The sequence below is a fragment of the Dendropsophus ebraccatus genome, chromosome 1 (assembly GCF_027789765.1).
Source record: "Dendropsophus ebraccatus isolate aDenEbr1 chromosome 1, aDenEbr1.pat, whole genome shotgun sequence".
Taxonomy (NCBI): Eukaryota; Metazoa; Chordata; class Amphibia; order Anura; family Hylidae; genus Dendropsophus; species Dendropsophus ebraccatus.
Window position 1 is genome coordinate 7,523,865 of NC_091454.1, and position 27,970 is coordinate 7,551,834.

Consider the following 27,970-nt stretch of genomic DNA (forward strand, 5'->3'; position numbering starts at 1 on the left):
TTTCTACAAAGAATAAACTTCTCACTTTATTAGATATAACTTTGCACAATGACATATAACAAGTAACTTTATTCTTACAGCCACAATATAGAACATATATTCCGTCCTCACACATTGACATTCCTATATATATCCACAGCCGTCGGACGCTCCCAATAAATAAATGATACATGACTATCACCCGGCCTCCTGTATAAGAACCGGACGTTCACCATAACAGCCAATCAGAATCCACCTCTGGTTCTAACATCGGATTAGCTGTTCGGTGGTCCCTGTGCCGTTTATACATCTTTAGATTCTGGAACATTCATCCTGATAATAGAGAAAAAGCTGAAAAATACTTCAGTGATTTATAGATCTTCTCTCTGTTAAATATATAGATATCTTGCTGTAAAAATATAGGACACTGCCGCGTCCTCTTCTGCTATAAAACTCTCTATACCGCGGTACAATATAGATATATTACATTCAATAATTGATAATAATAGCAGTATTATTACAGGTTTGTAGGCTCTCTCTGTGCTTTAAGAACCAATGGATAATTGTGACTATATAGAAGTGAAACGCGTTTCTTCATAGCCCACAACATATTCCCGGACGGCATGCAATAAAATTCATCACATTTCTGCGCACACACGACACAGTTCACACCTATCACAGGATCACGACATGCAAAGAGCGACACGCACAGACACCCACGCGTTTCACATTCTTGTACTCCTTCGGTGTTGGCTGAATTGTAGGAAGAGTGAACTAAAGTTGACCACAATGTATCCTTGCAGATGTGCATGTATATGGTACTCCATTGTATTGTATACCTTTGCTTTGTGGGCCAACTAGCCTGCCATATAAATGTATATAGCTGTAATGTTGTGTTTTGGCCACTAGATGTCCCTATTGCACCAGGGGACAGGAGGGAAAACCACCCAGTCCACACTGTCCGCACCCTGCACCACTGCCTGGCATCTAATGCTGGAAATACATGATGTGATCTATAATGTATTGTGTAAGGGCGCCCCCTACAGCAGATGTGGGGGATACAAGGGATCTGCCATCCCAAAGTTCAACTAGTTTCATCCTTTGTTTAGTAGGGGGATAAGTAGCTGCTGGAGGAGTCAAGTCTCTCATACTGTAATACATGGTATATCATGTGTGTGGTCAGAGACAGGAGGATAGACAGCCACTATAGGATGACTGACTGCTGCCATAATAGACAGCCACTATAGGATGACTGACAGCTGCCATAATAGACAGCCACTATAGGATGACTGACTGCTGCCATAATAGACAGCCACTATAGGATGACTGACTGCTGCCATAATAGACAGCCACTATAGGATGATTGATAACTGCTATAGGATGACTGACAGCTGCCATAGTATAATAGACAGCCACTATTGATAGATGATATACGATGATCGCCATAGTATGATTGGCAGATGATATGATGACTGATAACTGCCATATGATGGATGACAACAGGAACGCTTGGCATCTGCTATAAGATAGATGACAGTTGTCAGGCTGATTATCTGCCATAGAATGACACATGACTGCTATAGGATGACTGACACTGGCTGTAGTATGACTGACATCTGCTATAGGATGCTATAGGATGACGGACAATGGCCGTAGTATGACTGACATCTGCTATAGGATGACGGACAATGGCCGTAGTATGACTGACATCTGCCATAGGATGCTATAGAATGACGGACAATGGCTGTAGTATGACTGACATCTGCTATAGGATGACGGACAATGGCCGTAGTATGACTGACATCTGCTATAGGATGCTATAGAATGACGGACAATGGCTGTAGTATGACTGACATCTGCTATAGGATGCTATAGAATGACGGACAATGGCCGTAGTATGACTGACATCTGCTATAGGATGCTATAGAATGACGGACAATGGCTGTAGTATGACTGACATCTGCTATAGGATGACGGACAATGGCCGTAGTATGACTGACATCTGCCTTAGGATGCTATAGAATGACGGACAATGGCTGTAGTATGACTGACATCTGCTATAGGATGCTATAGAATGACGGACAATGGCTGTAGTATGACTGACATCTGCTATAGGATGACGGACAATGGCCGTAGTATGACTGACATCTGCCATAGGATGCTATATAATGACGGACAATGGCTGTAGTATGACTGACATCTGCCATAGGATGCTATAGGATGACGGACAATGGCCGTAGTATGACTGACATCTGCCTTAGGATGCTTAGTAATAGAATGACTGATGGCTGCCACAGTGTGATTTACCATCTTCAGCCAATATAAAGCCACAGCAATGATCAGGGCCTAGTGGACCCCGTGGTGTTGTCTCCTGCACCTCCACCCCCCCCCCTCCTCCTCCCTTCCAACAATCACACCCTGTGCTCCGAGGGGCAGAATCAGGAGAGGTTAGAAGGTCCCAGCTCGCCCTGTTTGAGCCCACGAGGAGAATGGCGGGCGGCCGTACAGCCAGCATGTCGCCACCCATGGATCTGGTGAGGTCCTCTGAGCCTTTGCTGCTCTCCAGCCTCACGTCTTCTCCAGACCTGGACTTCCCTATGGACCTTCCTCCCTCAGCTTCTTGTAGGCCTCATCTTTTACCCCCGTCTCTCTAGTCTTTTATCTTTGGTGAGTCGGCTGCAGTATTTTACCGTCCTCCGACAGGTTTCTCAGCAGTTCTATCGTCTTCTTCTCCACTGTGTCCACTTTTCTCGGCTCCTCCATGGTTCTCCACCTGTTGGTCCATTGCTGGAGATCCTCCATCTCTCCCTTTGGTCCCCTGTAACTTACTCTCTAAGCGCTGGAGCTTGGCCAGGTTTTCCTTCAGTAACTTGCTGTCGGGGTCCAACATGGCGGCCTTCTTGTAATAGGTTCGGGCAGCGCTATAATCCCCCTAAAGAACATACACAACAAGAGCTGCATGAAGAACTTTACTCCATGTAGTGACAAGGACATTCATATCTACAAACTATGTCGTTTTCATTGTTTTCCTGACGTGTTTCGGATATTCGAATATGGTGACGCAGCCAATCAGATATCAGATACTCCTATAGGGTGATGGCAGCCAATCAGATATCAGATACTCCTATAGGGTGACAGCAGCCAATCAGATATCAGATACTCCTATAGGGTGATGGCAGCCAATCAGATATCAGATACTCCTATAGGGTGACAGCAGCCAATCAGATATCAGATACTCCTATAGGGTGATGGCAGCCAATCAGATATCAGATACTCCTATAGGGTGACAGCAGCCAATCAGATATCAGATACTCCTATAGGGTGATGGCAGCCAATCAGATATCAGATACTCCTATAGGGTGACAGCAGCCAATCAGATATCAGATACTCCTATAGGGTGATGGCAGCCAATCAGATATCAGATACTCCTATAGGGTGATGGTAGCCAATCAGATATCAGATACTCCTATAGGGTGATGGCAGCCAATCAGATATCAGATACTCCTATAGGGTGATGGCAGCCAATCAGATATCAGATACTCCTATAGGGTGATGGCAGCCAATCAGATATCAGATACTCCTATAGGGTGACAGCAGCCAATCAGATATCAGATACTCCTATAGGGTGATGGCAGCCAATCAGATATCAGATACTCCTATAGGGTGATGGCAGCCAATCAGATATCAGATACTCCTATAGGGTGATGGCAGCCAATCAGATATCAGATACTCCTATAGGGTGATGGCAGCCAATAAGATATCAGATATTCACACTTTAGAGGAAACAACAAGCTGGTGTCTTAAAGGGATTGTTCACTCAAAAAAAATTCTTTCATATCAACTGGTGTCAGAAAGTTTTACAGATTTGTAATTTACTTCTATTAAAAAATCTCAAGTCTTCCCATAGGTATCAGCTGCTGTATGTCCTGCAGGAAGTGTTGTATTCTCTCCAGTGTGACACACTGCTCTCTGCTGCCACCTCTGTCCATGTCAGGAACTGTCCAGAGCAGCAGCAAATCCCCATAGAAAACATCTCCTGCTCTGGATATTTCCTGACATGGACAGAGGTGGCAGCAGAGAGCACTGTGTCAGACTAGAAAGAATACACCGCTTCCTGCAGGACATACAGCAGCTGAGAAGTACTGGAAGACTAGAGATTTGTTTTTTAGAAGTAAATTACACATCTATATAACTTTCTGGCACCAGTTGATTTGAAAGAACAATATTTTTCAGGGTCAGTGACTACCTGAATGTGCCTGATGCCTCCCATGTTCATCCAGGCCTGGGCTTGTTTGGGGCTCAGATCGGCCACACGACTGTAACTCTAAGAGACAAAACAATCATAGATTTCACGGACCATCCTAGATGTAGTTTATACAGGATCTATTGTAGACAATGGCGGGGTACCTGGAAGGCCTCGTCCAGCCGGTTCAGCTCCCGCAGCTGATTCCCTTTGGTGAAGTAAAGCTCCGACCTGGTTTTAGGATCTTGAGGTTTCATCTTCAGGGCGGCGTCAATCATGTCCAGCGCCTGAGGAGATAGACAGCGTTTTTTAGACTACTTCTGATCCGAAACGCATCAATGTTCCAATATGGCTTCTAAAGTTTAGGGATGAATTGATGGATAATCAGACGCCATTTTGCTGATCACAGAATCACTGGCGATCATCTGTGATCTGTGGTAGAAGCTGCAAGTAAGAGGTTGATATCCCTGCAGTGCCACCGCAGGAGAAGTGAGGTATTACACCTGCCTATAGAAATCATGGGCTATAGCTGTAATACATGGAAGTGCTGGATCCAGCTGGCTGATGAGGGTCCTACATGGGGGGCTGCTATCTCTACGGCCGGCATTACCTTGGTGTGGGCTTCTTGTTTGCTGTAGATGGCAGACAGCAGCCGAAAACATTCAACACAGTCAGGAACCTCATCTGCTATGAGAAGAGCAAGAGCCTCAGCCTCATGGGTCAGCCCCACCACCGCCTGCACCTGTGCCTGCAGGATTATGGGAAAACAGCAGAGGTAAGAAGTCTGGAAAAGGTGGGGGAGCCACATTGAGATCTGTAGTGACGGACATACGGATTGCTAGGAACAGATCTGATTCTAACGTTTAAAGGGAAACTCCTGCAAAAAAATATACATGTTTTCTTCAAATCAACTGGTGCCAGAAAGTTAAATAGATTTGTAAATCACTTCTATTTAAAAATCTCCAGTCTTCCAGTACTTATCAGCTGCTGTATGTCCTGCAGGAAGTGGTGTATTCTCTCAAGTCTGACACAGTGCTCTCTGCTGCCACCTCTGTCCATGTCAGGAACTGTCCAGAGCAGCAGCAAATCCCCATATTCCTGCTCTGGACAGTTCTTGACATGGACAGTGTTGGCAGCAGAGAGCACTGTGTCAGACTGGAGAGAATACACCACTTCCTGTAGGACATACAGCAGCTGATAAGTACCGGAAGACTGGAGATTTTTAAATAGAAGTGATTTACAAATCTATATAACTTTTTCTGAAAAATAAAAAATCGGTGAAGTTCCACTTTAACAAAGCCTAGAGGAGTCTGACTGGAGGAGTCCTCTGCTCACCAGTGACAGACGTAGCTGGACGTTGTGCGGGTGCAGCGCCGTCACCTCCTTGTACAGACGTAAAGCTTCGTCGTATTGTCCGGTGTTATAATACAGCGCTCCGAGAGGGGCGACCACATCGATGTCCTGGGATATCTTCAGAGCCCTGAGAGGGAGACAGGAGCAGAGAGTGAGGGGATATGGAGCACTGTATCTGTAACACACAGCTATGATCCTTATAGACATATAAGCAGATGGAGATAATAGTGAGTTCTTACTTCTTGTACCACATCTCTGCCTCTGAATTCTGGTTGAGGGACCGATACAGGCGGCCGAGGTTGAGCATGGCTACATGATGATTGGGGCGGAGTCGGAGCGCGAGGAGGTAATGGGAGACGGCCTTCTGGGGAGATCCTGGAAGAGAAAGGATTCCGACAATGTCGCTTCTGCGAGTCCCAGATAATCACAATTCTGATGGCTGTAAATTAGAATTTTACATTCGGAGCTGTATTCAAAATTCTGCCATATGAAAACTGGAAACTGTCAGCATGGTGATAACACAGCAATACTTATAGGACAGTAAAACAGCTCTCACTTACCCACATCCACCAGAAACACCCCGTAATTATTCTGCAGGTCTGAACTCTCGGGGCAGTTCTTGATTCCCATCAGGTAAACCTCCTCGGCTTCTTGATATCTCTTCTAGGTAGCAAAGACATGATTGTAATGAGGGGTGGAGCCTAATACAGTCGTGGCCTGCCCCCTTTAGGCCTAACAGAGTACATCATTTCCTTTAAAAGGGAAATAAGCAGGCGGAAATAAACAGAAGAAACAAGTTAAGAGCTCCTCAGGGGCGGAGCTAGACTCTGGTGAGCCTCCAGGGAGGTCTCATTCACAAGAATCCATAAAACCCTGCAATGTGATTGGATGATCAGGACTTGCTATATAGGAAAAGGGCAATAAATATTCTGGAGGGGTTACTAAGTGGGCTATGACTACCATCTTGGATGAGGTACTTTGACCTATCGGGGGGGGGGGGGGGTCCTTCTTCTGGATAAACACTATAAGATACAGGGTGAACTATTTTTATCAGGAAGACTCTAAGGCACATCTGGTAGTAAGTATATAGTAAGATTTGCTCCTCTGCTCCGCAGGGGCGGGCAAACATCAGGCAGGAAGTGCTACCACTGGGGAGGACATGGAGTGTAGAGTATGGAGACTTGGAAGCCTCACCCCACAACTGGTGTCCACAGAGGTCAATGACACAAGTGCCTCCTCCCCGAGGGGTGTCCGTCTCTGCTTCAGTATGGAGGACCAATGATACGATGATGGAATTCAGGGGGAGGAGTCAGCACAAGATCCCGGTAAGCCTGAATATGAAGAAGCACGTCGCAATCTCACCTGATCTGCCAGCAATGACCCCAGACTGGAATATGCATCAGCAAAGTATGGACCATGAAGAATGGACTCCCTCAGAAGGAGCTCGGCTTCTTCATTCCGACCCTGAGTTCTGAAGAAGATACATGGGCTGAGAAATTCTGATGAGGCCTGAGGCTGCACTACTGAGAGATTCTGATGACAGCATAGTCCCTTACAGGCCAAAGCCTGAGGCTGCACTACTAAGAGATTCTGATGACAACAACATAGTCCCTTACAACCGCAAGGCCTGAGGCTGTACTACTGAGAGATTCTGATGACAGCATAGTCCCTTACAACCCCAAGGCCTGAGGCTGTACTACTGAGAGATTCTGACGACAACATACTCCCTTACAGGCCCAAGTCTTGAGGCTGCACTACTGTGAGATTGTGATGACAACATACTCCCTTACAGGCACAAGGCTTGAGGCTGCACTACTGAGAGATTGTGATGACAACATACTCCCTTACAGGCACAAGGCTTGAGGCTGCACTACTGAGAGATTGTGATGACAACATACTCCCTTACAGGCACAAGGCTTGAGGCTGCACTACTGAGAGATTGTGATGACAACATACTCCCTTACAGGCCAAAGCCTGATGTGGCACTATTCTCATCACCACCTACATCAATATCTACATCTACAATACATACGGGCCCACAGTGGCCCCAATTGTTAGGTGGCCCTTGCTGAAACAAGAATCAGGAAGTTACAAAAGGATAAGAAGGGTTAACTGGGAATCGGGAAAAGAGGGTGGAGCTTGCCAGGTCTTTCTGTATTGCCCCTCCCCCGAGGAGTAGAATTTCTAAAGGGCGTGTCTATCCCAGCATAGTGAACATGGATATGTCTACAGTAACCACTCACCTCAGCAAATTGCCCAGATTAAACAGGGCTCGGCTGTGCTGTGGGCTGATTTCCAGCGCCTTCCTGTAATACTCCTCCGCCGCCGTAACGTTGGTCGTCAAAGTGCCGAGGTTGTTAAGAGCGCTGGAGTGCTGAGGGTATAACCTATGGGGGAAAACAGGACTGTCCGCAAACTGACCATATATCACATTAAAGTTTTTAATTTACTTCTATAAAAAAATATCTAGTCTTCCAGTACTTATCAGCTGCTGTATGTCCTGTGGGAAGTGGTGTATTCTCTCCAGTCTGACACAGTGCTCTCTGCTGCCACCTCTGTCCATGTCAGGAACTGTCCAGAGCAGGAGAGATTTTCTATGGAGATTTGCTACTGCTCCGGACAGTTCCTGACATGGACAGAGGTGGCAGCAGAGAGCACTGTGTCAGACTGGAAAGAATACACCACTTTCTGCAGGACATACAGCAGCTGGTAAGTATTGGAAGACTTGAGATTTTTTAATACAAGTAGATTACAAATCTCTGGCACCGGTTGATATGAAAGAAAACTTTTTTTGCTGGAGAAACCCTTTAAACCTTATGATCTATAGGAGAATTGTACCTCAGGACGATTTTGTAGTGATTTATCGCCTCCGCCTTACGATTCTGGTCTTTCAGGAAATTGGCATAGTTATAATGCACTTTGGCGTTGTGCGGCAGCGTCTGAACTCCGGATCTGCGGCAGACACAAGTGACCGATAAGTGACAAACGGGCAGAATGGCGCACGCTCTACTCTACTGCTAGAGTCTGTACCTGAAGAGAGCCTCCCGGGAGCGCCAGCACTCACTCTGCAGCACCGACTTACAGGAGAAGAGGACGAGGAGGAGGAGGAAACAGGAGGTGATGGCAGACGACCCTCTAGGACCAACCCTGGAGGACAGTCTCTTCATTCCGTGGACGCAGAGGATGCAGAAACCCATGCTGGAGATGAGAGGAGAAACAGGGATTCCAGACTTTCCCACTTTTTCCTATGTCTCCATTCACTTACAGCAAGCACAGCTTAAAGGTGACCCGTCATTAAGACAATGCTATTTAATCTATCACCTTCATATTATAGAGCAGGAAGAGCTGAGCAGATTGATATATATCTTTGTGGGAAAATATTTCATATAACTTCTAAAATGTTGAATGTTTACTCTGTGATAAGGAGTCCAGTGGGCGGAGTCACTCAATGGACTGGACTCTTTGGCATGGAAACATCAGAGATTTCAAGTTATCCTAAATCTTTTCCCATAAAGATATATATCAATCCACTCAGCTCCTCCTGATCTATAACATGATGCCGATAGCTTAGGTAGCGTTTTCATGGTGACGGGTTCCCTTTAAGCTAAAAGGGACTTTTAAAATTGAGCCAGTCTTACCTGGGCATGTAGAGGACTCGTTCAGCAACCACAAAACCAACCCTAAAAAAGAGATTGCTGGCCGGTATGAAGGGGAAGACCAAGAAAAGAAGACCAACCACCACTTCCCGATGTCCAGTCCTCTGAAGAACACAGGACGCAACCGTTACAATATAAAGACATGACCAAACTACTACTATTTGCATAAATTTGCATACATGGGGGCTCGTCCGGGATTTGGGAGGTTTTCCAGCCAAAGTAGCATAAAGCTTAAATTGTCCAGTTTTTGAATTCAAATATTGTGATGTCATATCATGTGATACATTTGGGTGGAGTCTATTTCATAGCATTTAACGGTCATGTTTGATTCTGGGAAAGCTGGGTGACCACAATGTAGGACCATTACAGTTCATGCAGCAATCCTACAGTCCTGAATGTAAAGCCACAGGATCCCTACTTGAAGAGCGATTGGAGCAAACATAACAATTTCAGTACGGCGCAGTGACCCAAGGTCGTGGTTATTAACACAAACAACGGCCGCAGTGTGAAAGTTAATCTGATAAAGTCTATGGAAAGTGTCGGGAGAAATGTTTCCAGGCAGTTATATAACAGCACGAAATCTGCTTCCTGCCGGGCCGATAACAATCAGGTACGAGGAGGAAACTCGGGGAGGAAGACCCACTTCTTGGAGTCTCAAGGGGTTATTCATTGCTAGAGGTCAGGGCGTGGCGGTAATGAACTATACAGGGTAATGGCACCTAAAATAGTCTTAAAGGGAAAGTAACCAAGAAAAGAATTAGGGCATCAGAAAACAAATCTATTCTTATGAAAATACCTATTTCTACCACTAGGCGGCAATTTAACAGCACACCGTGTGGCCAGGAGGGGTAGTGCAGAGGGTTTACTTCTACACTGGACGTTTGGTCTTTATAGTCCAGGTGTCCAGTTCATGGTCGTAGTAAGTAAATTACCTTGTTCCCAGTCAAGCAGTGCAGGCCCAGCGAGAGGAGGACGGCCAATAGCAAGAGAGTAGATACATTCCGGATGTCCCAGACAGAGTGCACCAGGGGGATGCTGCCCACCTGCCAGTCATAGCAGAGAGTGAGGGGGCCCAGGAGCAGCCAGGCATTGAACACAAGGAGGTAGGAGAAGGTGAGGAATCTGCAAGAGAGAACAAAGGATAAATCATCAGCAAGAGAGAAAACGAGAATGACAATGGATGGATAGATAGATAGATAGATAGATAGGAGATAGATAGATAGATAGATAGGAGATAGATAGATAGATATATAGATAGATAGATAGGAGATAGATAGATAGATATATAGATAGATAGGAGAGAGATAGATAGGAGATGGATAGATAGATAGGAGATAGATAGATAGATAGGAGATAGATAGATAGATAGATAGATAGGAGATAGATAGGAGATAGATAGATAGATAGATAGATAGATAGGAGATAGATAGATAGGAGATAGATAGATAGGAGATAGATAGATAGATAGATAGATAGATAGGAGATAGATAGATAGATAGATAGGAGATAGATAGATAGATAGATAGATAGATAGATAGATAGATAGGAGAGAGATAGATAGATAGATAGAAGATAGATAGATAGGAGAGAGATAGATAGATAGATAGAAGATAGATAGATAGGAGAGAGATAGATAGGAGATAGATAGATAGATAGATAGGAGATGGATAGATAGATAGGAGATAGATAGATAGATAGATAGATAGATAGATAGGAGATAGATAGATAGATAGATAGATAGATAGATAGATAGATAGATAGGAGATAGATAGATAGGAGATAGATAGATAGATAGATAGATAGGAGAGAGATAGATAGGAGATAGATAGATAGATAGATAGATAGATAGATAGATAGATAGATAGGAGAGAGATAGATAGGAGAGAGATAGATAGGAGAGAGATAGATAGGAGATAGATAGATAGGAGATAGATAGATAGATAGATAGATAGATAGATAGATGATAGATAATAGATAGATAGGAGATAGATAGATAGGAGATAGATAGGAGATAGATAGATAGATAGGAGATAGATAGATAGATAGATAGATAGGAGATAGATAGATAGATGATAGATAATAGATAGATAGGAGATAGATAGATAGGAGATAGATAGGAGATAGATAGATAGATAGGAGATAGATAGATAGATAGATAGGAGATAGATAGATAGGAGATAGATAGATAGATAGATAGATAGATAGATAGATAGAAGATAGATAGATAGGAGAGAGATAGATAGATAGATAGATAGAAGATAGATAGATAGGAGAGAGATAGATAGGAGATAGATAGATAGATAGGAGATGGATAGATAGATAGGAGATAGATAGATAGGAGATGGATAGATAGATAGGAGATAGATAGATAGGAGATAGATAGATAGGAGATAGATAGATAGGAGATAGATAGATAGATAGATAGATAGGAGATGGATAGATAGATAGGAGATAGATAGATAGGAGATAGATAGATAGGAGATAGATAGATAGATAGATAGGAGAGAGATAGATAGGAGATAGATAGATAGATAGATAGATAGGAGAGAGATAGATAGGAGATAGATAGATAGGAGATAGATAGATAGGAGATAGATAGATAGATAGATAGATAGATAGATAGATAGATAGATAGGAGATAGATAGATAGATAGGAGATAGATAGATAGATAGATAGATAGATAGGAGATAGATAGATAGATAGATAGATAGATGATAGATAATAGATAGATAGGAGATAGATAGATAGATGATAGATAATAGATAGATAGGAGATAGATAGATAAATAGATAATAGAGAAAGAAATAAAGATGAATAGATGAGAAGGACCTTTGTGTACTGTAGCTTGTGTACATAATATACAGAATGTATCAGAGACTTTGGAACCTCCCGCAGACCATTGTGCGGTGTTATTTATTCCCACACACTGACGTTACCGGATTACACATTACAGTCTTCTATTACCAGAACCTGCCGAGACAGGACGGCTCTCACCGCACAGCACAATGACACGCCATGCTGGACACCGGCCACATACCTGCTGAGGAGGTAAGGAGAGAACGAGGCCGGGTTGTCCTGCTCCGAGAACAATGGCATCGATCCTCCCATCATATAGACCCGGAAACCTAACACCACCGACACCTGCCAGACACAGACATCTCATCAGGGGGAGGAGAGAAAGCAGCAGCAGCAGCATATTCTACAACACCGAGCATATTATAGTAGTTATATTCCTGTATATAGGAGCAGTATTATAGCAGTTATATTCCTGTATATAGGAGCAGTATTATAGCAGTTATATCCCTGTATATAGGAGCAGTATTATAGTAGTTATATTCCTGTATATAGGAGCAGTATTATAGTAGTTATATTCCTGTATATAGGAGCAGTATTATAGTAGTTATATCCCTGTATATAGAAGCAGTATTATAGTAGTTATATTCCTGTATATAGGGGCAGTATTATAGTAGTTATATTCTTGTATATAGGGGGCAGTATTATAGTAGTTATATTCTTATATATAGGGGCAGTATTATAGTAGTTATATTCTTGTATATAGGGGCAGTATTATAGTAGTTATATTCTAGTACATAAGGGGCAATGACTGCTCTTGGTGGTCTCAGGAGAGGTGACTGAACAGAAACCAATCCCATATTGCACTTACATGGCAGGAAACCAGCAGAACTCTCTTCAGGAAGGGAGCAGCCACAGCCCACATATTCCTCGACTGTTTGGAGGCCCTATAGGTCAGGGACCTTCTGAGACACAAGATCTGTAGATCGTACACCACACAGACCCCAAACACTGTGACACCTGTTTCCTTCACCAACATGGCGCAGGTTCCTAGGAACAAACTGAGCAGCAGGAGGAGGGGAGACGTAGTACCAGGGAAACAATCCGGGGGAGGATTCATGTCCACACTCCTGAAGAATACACAGACACCAATATAGTGGTTATATACATGTATACAGAGTTCAGTATTATAGAGGACATGTATAAGTATACAGAGGGCAATATTATAGAGGACATATACATGTACACAGAGGGCAGTATTATAGTGGTCATATACATGTATACAGAGGGCAGTATTATAGAGGTCATATACATGTATACAGAGGGCAGTATTATAGTGGTCATATACATGTATACAGAGGGCAGTATTATAGCAGTCATATACATGTATGCAGAGGGCAGTATTATAGAGGTCATATACATGTATACAGAGGGCAGTATTATAGCAGTCATATACATGTATACAGAGGGCAGTATTATAGAGGTCATATACATGTATACAGAGGGCAGTATTATAGCAGTCATATACATGTATACAGAGGGCAGTATTATAGTGGTCATATACATGTATACAGAGGGCAGTATTATAGAGGACATATACATGTATACAGAGGGCAGTATTATAGAGGACATATACATGTATACAGATGGCAGTATTATAGCGGTGATATATATGTATACAGAGGGCAGTATTATGGTAGTTCCTTACCGTGTATAACAGAGGAATGCCAACAGGAATAGTAAACATGCCATGACGTCCGCTCTCCCAACAATCCCTGCCACCTGCACAGATCCAGAAAAGACATTGACGGTACTGCTGATACCTTCTATTTCGGTTATGTGCTTATCACTATTATAATAATGAAGGATCAGCTATAGAGATGTGACGGTACTCACGGCCTCTGTGTGTACGGGGTGAACAGCGAAGAGCAGGGCAGATGCCAGGGCTTGTTTCCTGTCCTGGAATACGATGGTGCTGCAGATGTACCCCAGCAGGGCGCTCACCGTACAGTGTAGCATCACATTCACTGCATGGAAGTAAAACGGCTCCAGGCCCGACCAGTACATGTTTGCTCTGTAGGAAAGAGAAGGTATAGTTATAGGTGGTGCTTTATACTAGTGCTGCCCTATTGTAGTGGGGGGAGAGCTCCTGCTACAGCTAGTTGCCTTACAGTGAAAGACGAGTCTCAGATCTGGTTACAGAAAGAAGTGAATCTGGTCTAAGCACTTGTGTATCACAGCTCTCACCTGTCCTCATATGTTTGTTACAATGTGTCAGCGCAGGTAAAATGTATCATTTTGGGGTGTAAGCGGTTAACCTGAATGGTGAAAACCTGAGGTCTATGCAGGATTCTACAAAAACATTCTTATTCAGTGACAGCAAGCAGAGACTCATAGCGTTGGGATCTCCCTACAAACCATGCAGAGAGTGAACCACGCGGCACCATGGTAGCTGGAGGCCGCCAGGAACCACTCGGCCCGGAGACCCTCCTCATCCCACGGCCACTGAAACCAATCCAGTGTGTACAAAAAAAGCAGTCCAGGGGCCACAGAGCAAGAGGGTACTGCTCCCTGGGGCCACAGCGTCAGGGTGTACCACTCCCAGGGGCTCCAGTGTAAGAGTGTACTGCTCCCAGGGGCCCCAGTGTCTGAGTGTACTGCTTGCAGGGGCCACATTGTCAAAGTGTACCGCTTCCTGGGGCCCCAATGTCAGACTGCTTCAAGGAGCCCCAGTGTCAGGGTGTACTGCTCCCGGGGGCCACAGCGTCAGGGTGTACTGCTCCCGGGGGCCACAGCGTCAGGGTGTACTGCTCCCGGGGGCCACAGCATCAGGGTGTACTGCTCCCGGGGGCCACAGCATCAGGGTGTACCGCTCCCAGGGGCCCCAGTGTCAGAGTATACTACTCCCAGGGGCCACAATGTCAGAGTATACTGCTTCCAGTGGCCCCAGTGTCAGAGGGTACCGCTCCCAGGAGCCCCAGTGTCAGAGTATATCACTCCCAGTGGCCCCAGTGTCAGAGGGTACCGCTCCGAGGGGCCACAGAATCAGATGATAGAGCTCCCAGGGGCCCCAGTGTCAAAGGGTACCGCTCCAGGGGGCACTAGTGCCAGAGTGTAACTCTCCCAGGGGCCACAGTGTCATAATATACCGCTCCCTGGGGCCACAGAGTCATAATGTAAAGCTCCCAGGGGCCACATTAAAGAGGTCTTACTATGTGACACATTCCCACCATATGGACAGTATATCACACAGCTTCACAACTCTCATAAGCTATAATGGAAAAAGCTGCATCTCGGCTTCCTCACCTCCTCTATGAGGCCCTAACAGGGTTATAATAACACACCGCGCTATGTCTGGTGCAGGGCCGAGGGAGCAGAGCCTGGGAAAGGGGGCCACCAAAGAGGAGACTCGAGCTGCCCTCTAAGGAAGATAAAGTAGGATGAAGATGCCCTCTAAGGAACATAGAGATGTCTTCTAAGGAGAAAGAAGATGGCATCTGTGAAAGACGGGGCTGCCCCCTACCACTATAACACATAGGATAGGGCCCCCTATACTGAGTCCATGGTCAAACATCATAATATCATACATCTATAGGGTAGGGCTGTCATGGTGTCCATATAATATCATACATCTATAGGGTAGGGCTGTCATGGTGTCCATATAATATCATACATCTATAGGGCAGGGCTGTCATGGTGTCTATATAATATCATACATCTATAGGGTAGGGCTGTCATGGTGTCCATATAATATCATACATCTATAGGGTAGGGCTGTCATGGTGTCTATATAATACATCTATAGGGTAGGGCTGTTATGGTGTTCATATAATATCATACATCTATAGGGTAGGGCTGTTATGGTGTCCATATAATATCATACATCTATGGGGCAGGGCTGTCATGGTGTCCATATAATATCATACATCTATAGGGTAGGGCTGTCATGGTGTCCATATAATATCATACATCTATAGGGTAGGGCTGTCATGGTGTCTATATAATACATCTATAGGGTAGGGCTGTTATGGTGTTCATATAATATCATACATCTATAGGGTAGGGCTGTCATGGTGTCCATATAATATCATACATCTATGGGGCAGGGCTGTCATGGTGTCCATATAATATCATACATCTATAGGGTAGGGCTGTCATGGTGTCCATATAATATCATACATCTATAGGGCAGGGCTGTCATGGTGTCCATATAATATCATACATCTATAGGGTAGGGCTGTTATGGTGTCCATATAATATTATACATCTACAGGGTAGGGCTGTCATGGTGTCCATATAATATCATACATCTATAGGGTAGGGCTGTCATGGTGTCCATATAATATTATACATCTATAGGGTAGGGCTGTCATGGTGTCCATATAATATTATACATCTATAGGGCAGGGCTGTCATGGTGTCCATATAATATCATACATCTATAGGGCAGGGCTGTCATGGTGTCCATATAATATCATACATCTATAGGGCAGGGCTGTCATGGTGTCCATATAATATCATACATCTATAGGGCAGGGCTGTCATGGTGTCCATATAATATCATACATCTATAGGGTAGGGCTGTCATGGTGTCCATATAATATCATACATCTATAGGGTAGGGCTGTCATGGTGTCCATATAATATCATACATCTATAGGGTAGGGCTGTCATGGTGTCCATATAATATCATACATCTATAGGGCAGGGCTGTCATGGTGTCCATATAATATCATACATCTATAGGGTAGGGCTGTCATGGTGTCCATGGTGGAGACGGATTATAACATTAGTCATAATTATAAATTGCACAAATTCCATACATCCCCCCGCAGGCTTCTTCTATATTACAGGTCTGAGCGTGCTATAGAATCTGCTGACCCTAATACACTGTATAGGATCAGCGGATAGTCAGCACCTGCTGGGGGTTGTAGTATCACACAGTTACGTTGCTACACTGTATATGATTCGCTCCTGTATATTATCAAGGCCCCCACCCACCATGTGCGATTTATTTCTTACAGGGCCCCACATTGTGTTTATCCCTTTAACACGGAACAACCCAACTTTATTGCCCTACGGATGTGTGAGCATTGACAAAGCTGTGATTGTGGCCCCTGCTCGGGGGCGCGGGGGTTAACTGGACAGATATTCCAGCAATGTAACCATGGAGCGAGGGGCTCGGCCACCTCCACAAACAAACCCCACATTTTCACGAGGCGATAACCGGGCTGTGCCGCCCCTTTAAGTGCTTGCAGATGTTTCTGCTTCTCCTATAAACAATCTTTTCCCCGTCTTCTGGGCCGCCCCCCTCCCCTCCGCCTGCAGGGCCGCATCGCCGCCACCCCCGCCGGATCATTCACGCCTGACTCTATGAAGATTTTACACCGAGATAAGAAATTTAAAGGGAAACTCCTCCCGTCATCAGGATAAGTTGTCCTATCCTGTCTTTTCTTTACCATTTCTAAGATATCTGCTTGCTGTCAGTGAATGGAAACTGGAATGTCAGAGTCTCGGATACGATTGTAGCAAACCCTCAGCTGCGAGAAGTCTTAGGGCAGGATGGGTTTGCAGTCACAAGAATAGATAAATGTTCCCATCCACTGACAGCAAGAAGAGATACTGAAAGGGCGGATTCCTGCAATGGTGTATAAAACAACCCTTTGTTGCCCATAGCAACCAACCACAGCATAGCTTTCATTCTGGATTTTTTATTTTTTTTAAAAGCTGCGCTGTGATTGGTTGCTATGGGCAACAAAGAGTTTATCTTTTATGTTGTATCATAACAACCAATCACAGCGTAGCTTTCATTTCATTTACTGCACTGTGATTGGTTGCTATGGGCAAAAAAAGAGATTTTATATTTTAGTTTCATAACAACCAATCACGGAACAGCTTTCATTTTGTGCGCTGCACTTTGATTGGTTGCTATAGGTAACAAAAAGAGTTTATCTTTATTTACTGTACCATAACAACCAATCACAGAACAGCTTTCACTTTGTATTCTGCTCTCGAAAAAAGCGAAAGCTGCGCTGTGATTGGTTGCTATGGGCAACACAGAGTTTCACTTTTATACTCTGTCATAACAACCAATCACAGAGCAGCTTTTATTTTGGACAATGAAAGCCTCTCTGTGATTGGTCTGTTTCATAACAACCAATCGTAGCATAGCTTATATTTCATATACCGCGCTGTGATTGGTTGCTATGGTAAATAAATTCAGTCCTGAATCTAGCCCAATGTGGGCCACATCTAGTATCCAAGAACCCAAATAGACCTTAAACACATACAGGCCTGAAGCCTGCGGCTGCACCTCTGTGGGAGTAGAATGACAACATGTCGGGTGCTGCGTTGTCAGGGAGACCTATGGATCCCCATCCACATCAATTCAATCTCGGATGTAGATAGTGATGTAGATTTACACCAGGTCTCCATGACAACGCCACACCTGACAGAATATAGAATGATGTCATCACAGTCTCAGCCTCAGGCTTCGGCCTACACCTTTATGTGATCAGATCCCAATTACCTGAAGCTCAGGACGCACAGGGGTCGGTAGGACTTATGGCTCGTGTTGTCATCCATGGCTTTGCCCCAAAAATCATTCTTAAAGATGGCGCTGAGGTTGGTCTCCCCCCGGCTGTCAGGATTATTGAGTATCGCCCATATATCATCATGGACGAACTCCCCCAGCAAGGAACGAGCGAAGCACAGACCCGCAACAACAGCAGGCACAGCAAAAACCCAGACGCCAAGGCTGTCCACCATGGGATGGTCCCTGGGCCTCCTGGGTAATCCATTGGTGGTGGTTCTTGGTGTCACCCCATTGGTGAAGTCATGCCCATTGGGGAAGGTCCGGAGGTTCTTATGACCTCTGTGGTTGGTGCCATTGCTGGACACTTGTCTTTGGCTGTTGGATCTTCCACCATTGGCCATGTTGGCCGGTATCTCCTTGCCAACATCTCGTCTTTGATCATAGGAGACATTTTCGAGGATGACTTGGCCAGCGCTCCTCATACTCTACAATATCGGTGACGTCTCACATCTTAAAGGGGGAGATGTCCTTCATCTATCTTCTCCATTCTTCTCGTCTTGGGGTCTACTGCTCCTCTCCAAGGTATAGACCCAACCTTTTCATCTTGGTAACCTTTGGGGGGGTCTGGTGCCCATCAATCTGGGCATTTCCCATTACCAGCATTCCAGAATCTGTGCCTGCAATATATCACAATGTCTCTTATTACAGAGAGGAGACCCCACAACCCCAGCAGTCTCATAGAGAAGAGACCCCACAACCACAGCAGTCACATAGAGAACACAACCCACAACCACAGCAGTCACATAGAGAACACAACCCACAACCACAGCAGTCTCCTAAAGAAGAGATCCCACAACCACAGCAGTCTCATAGAGAAGAGATCCCAAAACCACAGCAGTCTCATAGGGAAGAGATCCCACAAACAAAGCAGTCTCGTAGAGAAGAGATCCCACAACCACAGCAGTCTCATAGAGAAGAGATCCCACAACCACAGCAGTCTCATAGAAAACACACATCACAACCACAGCAGTCTCATAGAGAAGAGATCTAACAACCACAGCAGTCCCATAGAGAAGAGATCTAACAACCACAGCAGTCTCATAGAGAACACACATCACAACCACAGCAGTCTCGTAGAGAAGAGATCTAACAACCACAGCAGTCCCATAGAGAAGAGATCTAACAACCACAGCAGTCTCATAGAGAAGAGATCTAACAACCACAGCAGTCTCATAGAGAAAATATCTCACATCCACAGCCGTATCACAGGGAAGAGACCACACAACCACAGCAGTCTCATAAAGAAGAGACCTCACAACCACAGCAGTCTCATAGGGAAGAGATCCCACAACCACAGCAGAAAAAGACTCACAGCCACAGCAGTCTCATAGAGAAGAGACCTCACAACCACAGCAGTCTCATAGAGAAGAGACCTCACAACCACAGCAGTCTCATAGAGAAGAGACGTCACAACCACAGCAGTCTCATAGAGAAGAGACCTCACAACCACAGCAGTCTCAAAGAGAAGAGACCTCACAACCACAGCAGTCTAATAGAGAAGAGACCTCACAGCCACAGCAGTCTCATAGAGAAGAGACCTCACAACCAAAGCAGTCTCAAAGAGAAGAAAAAAAATCACAATCACAACAGCCTCATAAAGAAGAGACCCCACAACCAGAGCAGTCTCATAAAAAAAACCTCACAACCACAGCAGTCTCATACAGAAGAGACCTCACAACATAAGCAGTCTTATAGAGAACACATTCCACAACCACAGCAGTCTCATAGAGAAGAGACCTCACAACCACAGCAGTCTCATAGAGAAGAGACCTCACAACTACAACAATCTCGTGGAGAAGAGACCTCACAACCTCAGCAGTCTCATACAGAAGAGATCCCACAACCACAGCAGTCTCATAGAAATGTCACATATTGTCATTAGAGACTTCTTAGGAAAAGCTGCGGTCACTACAAAGAGGATTCTGGTGCAGCTGTCTATGAACTTTAGTGCAGTCTATAATTAAAGAGCAGGCACACTACCTCTGAGCTGTCACGCTTTACTGTAACTATCCCTTTAAGTCAGCAGTCAGCTGTCAGACCTACATAATACAGCTGTCTGCTCAGACAACCACAATATGGAGTCACTCTATTCTATATATACAATGTATCCATCCTAGCTGTCTCTCCAGCACTCAGTATATACAATGTATCAGTCTTAGCTGTCTCTCCAGCACTCAGTATATACAATGTATCAGTCTTAGCTGTCTCTCCAGCACTCAGTATATACAATGTATCCATCCTAGCTGTCTCTCCAGCACTCAGTATATACAATGTATCAGTCTTAGCTGTCTCTCCAGCACTCAGTATATCCAATGTATCAGTCTTAGCTGTCTCTCCAGCACTCAGTATATACAATGTATCCATCCTAGCTGTCTCTCCAGCACTCAGTATATACAATGTATCAGTCTTAGCTGTCTCTCCAGCACTCAGTATATACAATGTATCAGTCTTGGCTGTCTCTCCAGCACTCAGTATATACAATGTATCAGTCTTGGCTGTCTCTCCAGCACTCAGTATATACAATGTATCCGTCCTAGCTGTCTCTCCAGCACTCAGTATATACAATGTATCCGTCCTAGCTGTCTCTCCAGCACTCAGTATATACAATGTATCCGTCCTAGCTGTCTCTCCAGCACTCAGTATATACAATGTATCAGTCTTAGCTGTCTTAGCTGTCTCTCCAGCACTCAGTATATACAATGTATCAGTCTTAGCTGTCTCTTCAGCACTCAGTATATACAATGTATCAGTCTTAGCTGTCTCTGCAGCACTCAGTATATACAATGTATCAGTCTTGGCTGTCTCTCCAGCACTCAGTATATACAATGTATCCGTCCTAGCTGTCTCTCCAGCACTCAGTATATACAATGTATCAGTCTTAGCTGTCTCTCCAGCACTCAGTATATACAATGTATCAATCTTAGCTGTCTCTCCAGCACTCAGTATATACAATGTATCCGTCCTAGCTGTCTCTCCAGCACTCAGTATATACAATGTATCCGTCCTAGCTGTCTCTTCAGCACTCAGTATATACACCTATCAATCTTAGCTGTCTCTTCAGCACTCAGGATATATAATACATCAGGTTAGCTGTCTCTTGCGGTCTATATGCTGTATCTCAGTCTCTAAGCGTCATAGCTCAGCAGTCTGTCTCTCTCCTGACAGCTCCCTCCCTATAACACCCATCCGGATATTATAGGACTCTGTCTCTATATATAATCTTGACTGCAGCCAGCTGTCTCTGTATGTGTCCGGCAATCCCTGCAGTCTATCAGCAGTACAGGAGCTGTCTCCATACATCACTCCTATACGTGCAGTCTCTCTATATATCAGTATCTCTCTCTCTCTCTCTCTCTCTATATATATATATATATATATATAGTCTATATAGATCAATCTCTTTATATACATATATTATCTCACATGCAGTCTCTTTCCATGGGTGCAGTCTCTATATATGAGCAATGACAATAAATCACTATATCTATATATGAGCAGTCTCTATATACTGTACATCAGTCTCTGTATAGGGGCAGTCTCATCTGTATAGGTGCTGTCTCCTCTGTATATAGGGGCAGTCTCCTCTGTATATAGGGGCAGTCTCCTCTGTATAGGGGCAGTCTCTCCTCTGTATAGGGGCAGTCTCCTCTGTATAGGTGCAGTCTCCTCTGTATATAGGTGCAGTCTCCTCTGTATATAGGGGCAGTCTCTCCTCTGTATATAGGGGCAGTCTCTCCTCTGTATATAGGGGCAGTCTCCTCTGTATATAGGTGCAGTCTCCTCTGTATATAGGGGCAGTCTCCTCTGTATATAGGGGCAGTCTCCTCTGTATATAGGGGCAGTCTCTCCTCTGTATATAGGGGCAGTCTCCTCTGTATATAGGGGCAGTCTCCTCTGTATATAGGGGCAGTCTCCTCTGTATATAGGTGCAGTCTCCTCTGTATAGGGGCAGTCTCCTCTGTATATAGGAGCAGTCTCTCCTCTGTATAGGTGCAGTCTCCTCTGTATATAGGTGCAGTCTCCTCTGTATATAGGGGCAGTCTCTCCTCTGTATAGGTGCAGTCTCCTCTGTATATAGGTGCAGTCTCTCCTCTGTATAGGTGCAGTCTCCTCTGTATATAGGTGCAGTCTCTCCTCTGTATATAGGGGCAGTCTCCTCTGTATATAGGGGCAGTCTCCTCTGTATATAGGGGCAGTCTCTCCTCTGTATATAGGGGCAGTCTCCTCTGTATATAGGGGCAGTCTCTCCTCTGTATATAGGGGCAGTCTCTCCTCTGTATATAGGTGCAGTCTCCTCTGTATATAGGGGCAGTCTCCTCTGTATATAGGGGCAGTCTCCTCTGTATATAGGGGCAGTCTCTCCTCTGTATATAGGTGCAGTCTCTCCTCTGTATATAGGGGCAGTCTCCTCTGTATATAGGTGCAGTCTCCTCTGTATATAGGGGCAGTCTCTCCTCTGTATATAGGGGCAGTCTCTCCTCTGTATATAGGTGCAGTCTCCTCTGTATATAGGAGCAGTCTCCTCTGTATATAGGGGCAGTCTCCTCTGTATAGGTGCAGTCTCCTCTGTATATAGGGGCAGTCTCCTCTGTATATAGGGGCAGTCTCTCCTCTGTATAGGGGCAGTCTCCTCTGTATATAGGTGCAGTCACCTCTGTATATAGGGGCAGTCTCCTCTGTATATAGGGGCAGTCTCCTCTGTATATAGGGGCAGTCTCCTCGGTATATAGGGGCAGTCTCCTCTGTATATAGGTGCAGTCTCTCCTCTGTATATAGGGGCAGTCTCTCCTCTGTATATAGGAGCAGTCTCCTCTGTATAGGTGCAGTCTCCTCTGTATATAGGGGCAGTCTCCTCTGTATATAGGGGCAGTCTCTCCTCTGTATATAGGGGCAGTCTCCTCTGTATATAGGGGCAGTCTCCTCTGTATAGGTGCAGTCTCCTCTGTATATAGGAGCAGTCTCCTCTGTATATAGGGGCAGTCTCCTCTGTATAGGGGCAGTCTCCTCTGTATAGGGGCAGTCTCCTCTGTATATAGGGGCAGTCTCCTCTGTATATAGGGGCAGTCTCTCCTCAGTATATAGGGGCAGTCTCCTCTGTATATAGGGGCAGTCTCCTCTGTATATAGGGGCAGTCTCCTCTGTATATAGGGGCAGTCTCTCCTCTGTATAGGGGCAGTCTCCTCTGTATAGGGGCAGTCTCCTCTGTATATAGGGGCAGTCTCCTCTGTATATAGGGGCAGTCTCCTCTGTATATAGGAGCAGTCTCCTCTGTATATAGGTGCAGTCTCCTCTGTATAGGGGCAGTCTCCTCTGTATAGGTGCAGTCTCCTCTGTATATAGGGGCAGTCTCCTCTGTATATAGGGGCAGTCTCCTCTGTATATAGGGGCAGTCTCCTCTGTATAGGGGCAGTCTCTCCTCTGTATAGGGGCAGTCTCTCCTCTGTATATAGGGGCAGTCTCTCCTCTGTATAGGGGCAGTCTCCTCTGTATATAGGTGCAGTCTCCTCTGTATATAGGGGCAGTCTCCTCTGTATATAGGGGCAGTCTCCTCTGTATATAGGGGCAGTCTCCTCTGTATAGGGGCAGTCTCTCCTCTGTATAGGGGCAGTCTCTCCTCTGTATATAGGGGCAGTCTCTCCTCTGTATAGGGGTAGTCTCTCCTCAGTATAGGGGCAGTCTCCTCTGTATATAGGTGCAGTCTCCTCTGTATATAGGGGCAGTCTCCTCTGTATATAGGGGCAGTCTCTCCTCTGTATAGGGGCAGTCTCCTCTGTATATAGGGGCAGTCTCCTCTGTATAGGGGCAGTCTCTCCTCTGTATATAGGTGCAGTCTCCTCTGTATATAGGGGCAGTCTCCTCTGTATATAGGTGCAGTCTCCTCTGTATAGGGGCAGTCTCCTCTGTATATAGGGGCAGTCTCTCCTCTGTATATAGGGGCAGTCTCTCCTCTGTATATAGGGGCAGTCTCCTCTGTATATAGGTACAGTCTCCTCTGTATATAGGGGCAGTCTCTCCTCTGTATATAGGGGCAGTCTCCTCTGTATATAGGGGCAGTCTCCTCTGTATATAGGGGCAGTCTCTCCTCTGTATAGGGGCAGTCTCTCCTCTGTATATAGGGGCAGTCTCCTCTGTATATAGGGGCAGTCTCTCCTCTGTATATAGGGGCAGTCTCCTCTGTATATAGGGGCAGTCTCTCCTCTGTATATAGGGGCAGTCTCCTCTGTATAGGTGCAGTCTCCTCTGTATATAGGGGCAGTCTCCTCTGTATAGGTGCAGTCTCCTCTGTATATAGGTGCAGTCTCCTCTGTATATAGGGGCAGTCTCTCCTCTGTATATAGGTGCAGTCTCCTCTGTATATAGGGGCAGTCTCTCCTCTGTATAGGGGCAGTCTCCTCTGTATATAGGGGCAGTCTCCTCTGTATATAGGGGCAGTCTCTCCTCTGTATAGGTGCAGTCTCCTCTGTATATAGGTGCAGTCTCCTCTGTATAGGGGCAGTCTCCTCTGTATATAGGGGCAGTCTCTCCTCTGTATAGGTGCAGTCTCTCCTCTGTATATAGGGGCAGTCTCCTCTGTATATAGGGGCAGTCTCCTCTGTATATAGGGGCAGTCTCTCCTCTGTATATAGGGGCAGTCTCTCCTCTGTATAGGGGCAGTCTCTCCTCTGTATATAGGGGCAGTCTCCTCTGTATATAGGTGCAGTCTCCTCTGTATAGGGGCAGTCTCCTCTGTATATAGGGGCAGTCTCCTCTGTATAGGGGCAGTCTCTCCTCTGTATATAGGGGCAGTCTCCTCTGTATAGGTGCAGTCTCCTCTGTATATAGGGGCAGTCTCTCCTCTGTATATAGGAGCAGTCTCCTCTGTATATAGGGGCAGTCTCCTCTGTATAGGGGCAGTCTCTCCTCTGTATATAGGGGCAGTCTCCTCTGTATATAGGGGCAGTCTCCTCTGTATATAGGGGCAGTCTCCTCTGTATAGGGGCAGTCTCTCCTCTGTATAGGGGCAGTCTCCTCTGTATATAGGTGCAGTCTCCTCTGTATAGGGGCAGTCTCTCCTCAGTATAGGGGCAGTCTCCTCTGTATAGGAGCAGTCTCCTCTGTATATAGGGGCAGTCTCCTCTGTATATAGGTGCAGTCTCCTCTGTATAGGGGCAGTCTCTCCTCAGTATAGGGGCAGTCTCCTCTGTATATAGGTGCAGTCTCCTCTGTATATAGGGGCAGTCTCCTCTGTATATAGGGGCAGTCTCCTCTGTATAGGGGCAGTCTCTCCTCTGTATAGGGGCAGTCTCTCCTCTGTATAGGGGTAGTCTCTCCTCAGTATAGGGGCAGTCTCCTCTGTATATAGGTGCAGTCTCCTCTGTATATAGGGGCAGTCTCCTCTGTATATAGGGGCAGTCTCTCCTCTGTATAGGGGCAGTCTCCTCTGTATATAGGGGCAGTCTCCTCTGTATATAGGGGCAGTCTCCTCTGTATAGGGGCAGTCTCTCCTCTGTACATAGGGGCAGTCTCCTCTGTATATAGGGGCTGTCTCCTCTGTATATAGGTGCAGTCTCCTCTGTATAGGGGCAGTCTCCTCTGTATATAGGGGCAGTCTCTCCTCTGTATATAGGGGCAGTCTCTCCTCTGTATATAGGGGCAGTCTCCTCTGTATATAGGGGCAGTCTCCTCTGTATATAGGGGCAGTCTCTCCTCTGTATATAGGGGCAGTCTCCTCTGTATATAGGTGCAGTCTCCTCTGTATATAGGGGCAGTCTCTCCTCTGTATATAGGGGCAGTCTCCTCTGTATATAGGTGCAGTCTCCTCTGTATATAGGGGCAGTCTCCTCTGTATATAGGTGCAGTCTCCTTTGTATATAGGAGCAGTCTCCTCAGTATAGGAGCAGTCTCCTCAGTATATAGGTGCAGTCTCCTCTGTATATAGGGGCAGTCTCCTCTGTATATAGGGGCAGTCTCCTCTGTATATAGGGGCAGTCTCCTCTGTATATAGGGGCAGTCTCCTCTGTATAGGTGCAGTCTCCTCTGTATATAGGTGCAGTCTCTCCTCTGTATATAGGGGCAGTCTCCTCTGTATATAGGGGCAGTCTCCTCTGTATATAGGGGCAGTCTCTCCTCTGTATATAGGGGCAGTCTCCTCTGTATATAGGTGCAGTCTCCTCTGTATATAGGGGCAGTCTCCTCTGTATATAGGTGCAGTCTCCTCTGTATATAGGGGCAGTCTCCTCTGTATATAGGGGCAGTCTCCTCTGTATATAGGAGCAGTCTCCTCAGTATAGGAGCAGTCTCTCCTCTGCATATAGGGGCAGTCTCCTCTGTATATAGGGGCAGTCTCTCCTCTGTATATAGGGGCAGTCTCCTCTGTATAGGGGCAGTCTCTCCTCTGTATATAGGGGCAGTCTCCTCTGTATATAGGTGCAGTCTCCTCTGTATATAGGAGCAGTCTCCTCAGTATAGGAGCAGTCTCTCCTCTGTATATAGGGGCAGTCTCCTCTGTATATAGGGGCAGTCTCTCCTCTGTATATAGGGGCAGTCTCCTCTGTATATAGGGGCAGTCTCTCCTCTGTATATAGGGGCAGTCACTCCTCTGTATATAGGTGCAGTCTCCTCTGTATATAGGGGCAGTCTCTCCTCTGTATATAGGGGCAGTCTCTCCTCTGTATATAGGTGCAGTCTCTCCTCTGTATATAGGGGCAGTCTCCTCTGTATATAGGTGCAGTCTCCTCTGTATATAGGGGCAGTCTCTCCTCTGTATATAGGTGCAGTCTCTCCTCAGTATAGGTGCAGTCTCCTCTGTATATAGGGGCAGTCTCTCCTCTGTATATAGGGGCAGTCTCTCCTCTGTATATAGGGGCAGTCTCTCCTCTGTATAGGGGCAGTCTCCTCTGTATAGGTGCAGTCTCCTCTGTATATAGGTGCAGTCTCCTCTGTATAGGGGCAGTCTCTCCTCTGTATATAGGTGCTGTCTCCTCTGTATATAGGGGCAGTCTCCTCTGTATATAGGGGCAGTCTCCTCAGTATAGGAGCAGTCTCCTCTGTATATAGGGGCAGTCTCCTCAGTATAGGAGCAGTCTCCTCAGTATATAGGGGCAGTCTCTCCTCTGTATACAGGGGCAGTCTCTCCTCAGTATAGGAGCAGTCTCCTCTCCCCTCTCGTCCCCCGGTCGGTACCTGCGGTCTGGGAGCTGTCAGGCTGCCGTCTCCTGCGCCCTTTCCTCCGATGTCTTCTCTCTCCTCCTCCCGCACAGCTGCGACACATCAGCCGCCTCCTCCCCGCGCATCCTCAGTGCGGCCGGAGCCGGGGGCCTGCGACATCTTCAGCCCCGGCGTGTGCGACATATGCAACCTCCGGTGTGTGC

The 27,970-nt window shown here is 45.8% G+C and overlaps 1 protein-coding gene across 2 annotated transcripts; it reads right to left on the reverse strand.

Annotated features, from left to right (window-relative positions):
• Nucleotides 1–27,892, reverse strand: TMTC1 (transmembrane O-mannosyltransferase targeting cadherins 1). Of its 2 annotated transcripts, none has more exons than XM_069965587.1 (19): nt 27,783–27,892; nt 18,555–19,237; nt 13,922–14,099; nt 13,734–13,807; nt 12,897–13,155; nt 12,270–12,373; nt 10,164–10,353; nt 9,214–9,335; nt 8,606–8,773; nt 8,414–8,527; nt 7,819–7,962; nt 6,938–7,046; nt 6,136–6,235; nt 5,815–5,950; nt 5,558–5,702; nt 4,833–4,970; nt 4,387–4,509; nt 4,226–4,303; nt 1–2,911 (listed from the first exon to the last, which is right to left on the reverse strand). In XM_069965587.1, the coding sequence occupies exons 2-19, from the start codon at nt 19,040–19,042 to the stop codon at nt 2,666–2,668; spliced, it is 2,916 nt and encodes a 971-aa protein (XP_069821688.1). In that variant the 5' UTR covers nt 19,043–19,237; nt 27,783–27,892; the 3' UTR covers nt 1–2,665. The 2 variants fall into 2 exon arrangements, with proteins under 2 accessions (XP_069821688.1, XP_069821677.1); XM_069965576.1 differs by having other exon boundaries at nt 6,136–6,238; nt 27,783–27,890.
• Between the last annotated feature and the right edge of the window lie 78 nt (nt 27,893–27,970).

What these genes read in the sequence shown, in the direction of transcription:
- TMTC1 (XM_069965576.1), bottom strand. Translation starts at nt 19,042, where the DNA reads ATGAGGAGCGCTGGCCAAGTCATCCTCGAAAATGTCTCCTATGATCAA. An exon ending in ACTGCTTGACTGGGAACAAG is followed by an intron (nt 9,336 to 10,163) that starts GTAATTTACTTA and finishes TGTGTTCTTCAG; the next exon opens with AGGACTGGACATCGGGAAGT. An exon ending in GCAGAGATGTGGTACAAGAA is followed by an intron (nt 5,703 to 5,814) that starts GTAAGAACTCAC and finishes TCTCCCTCTCAG; the next exon opens with GGCTCTGAAGATATCCCAGG.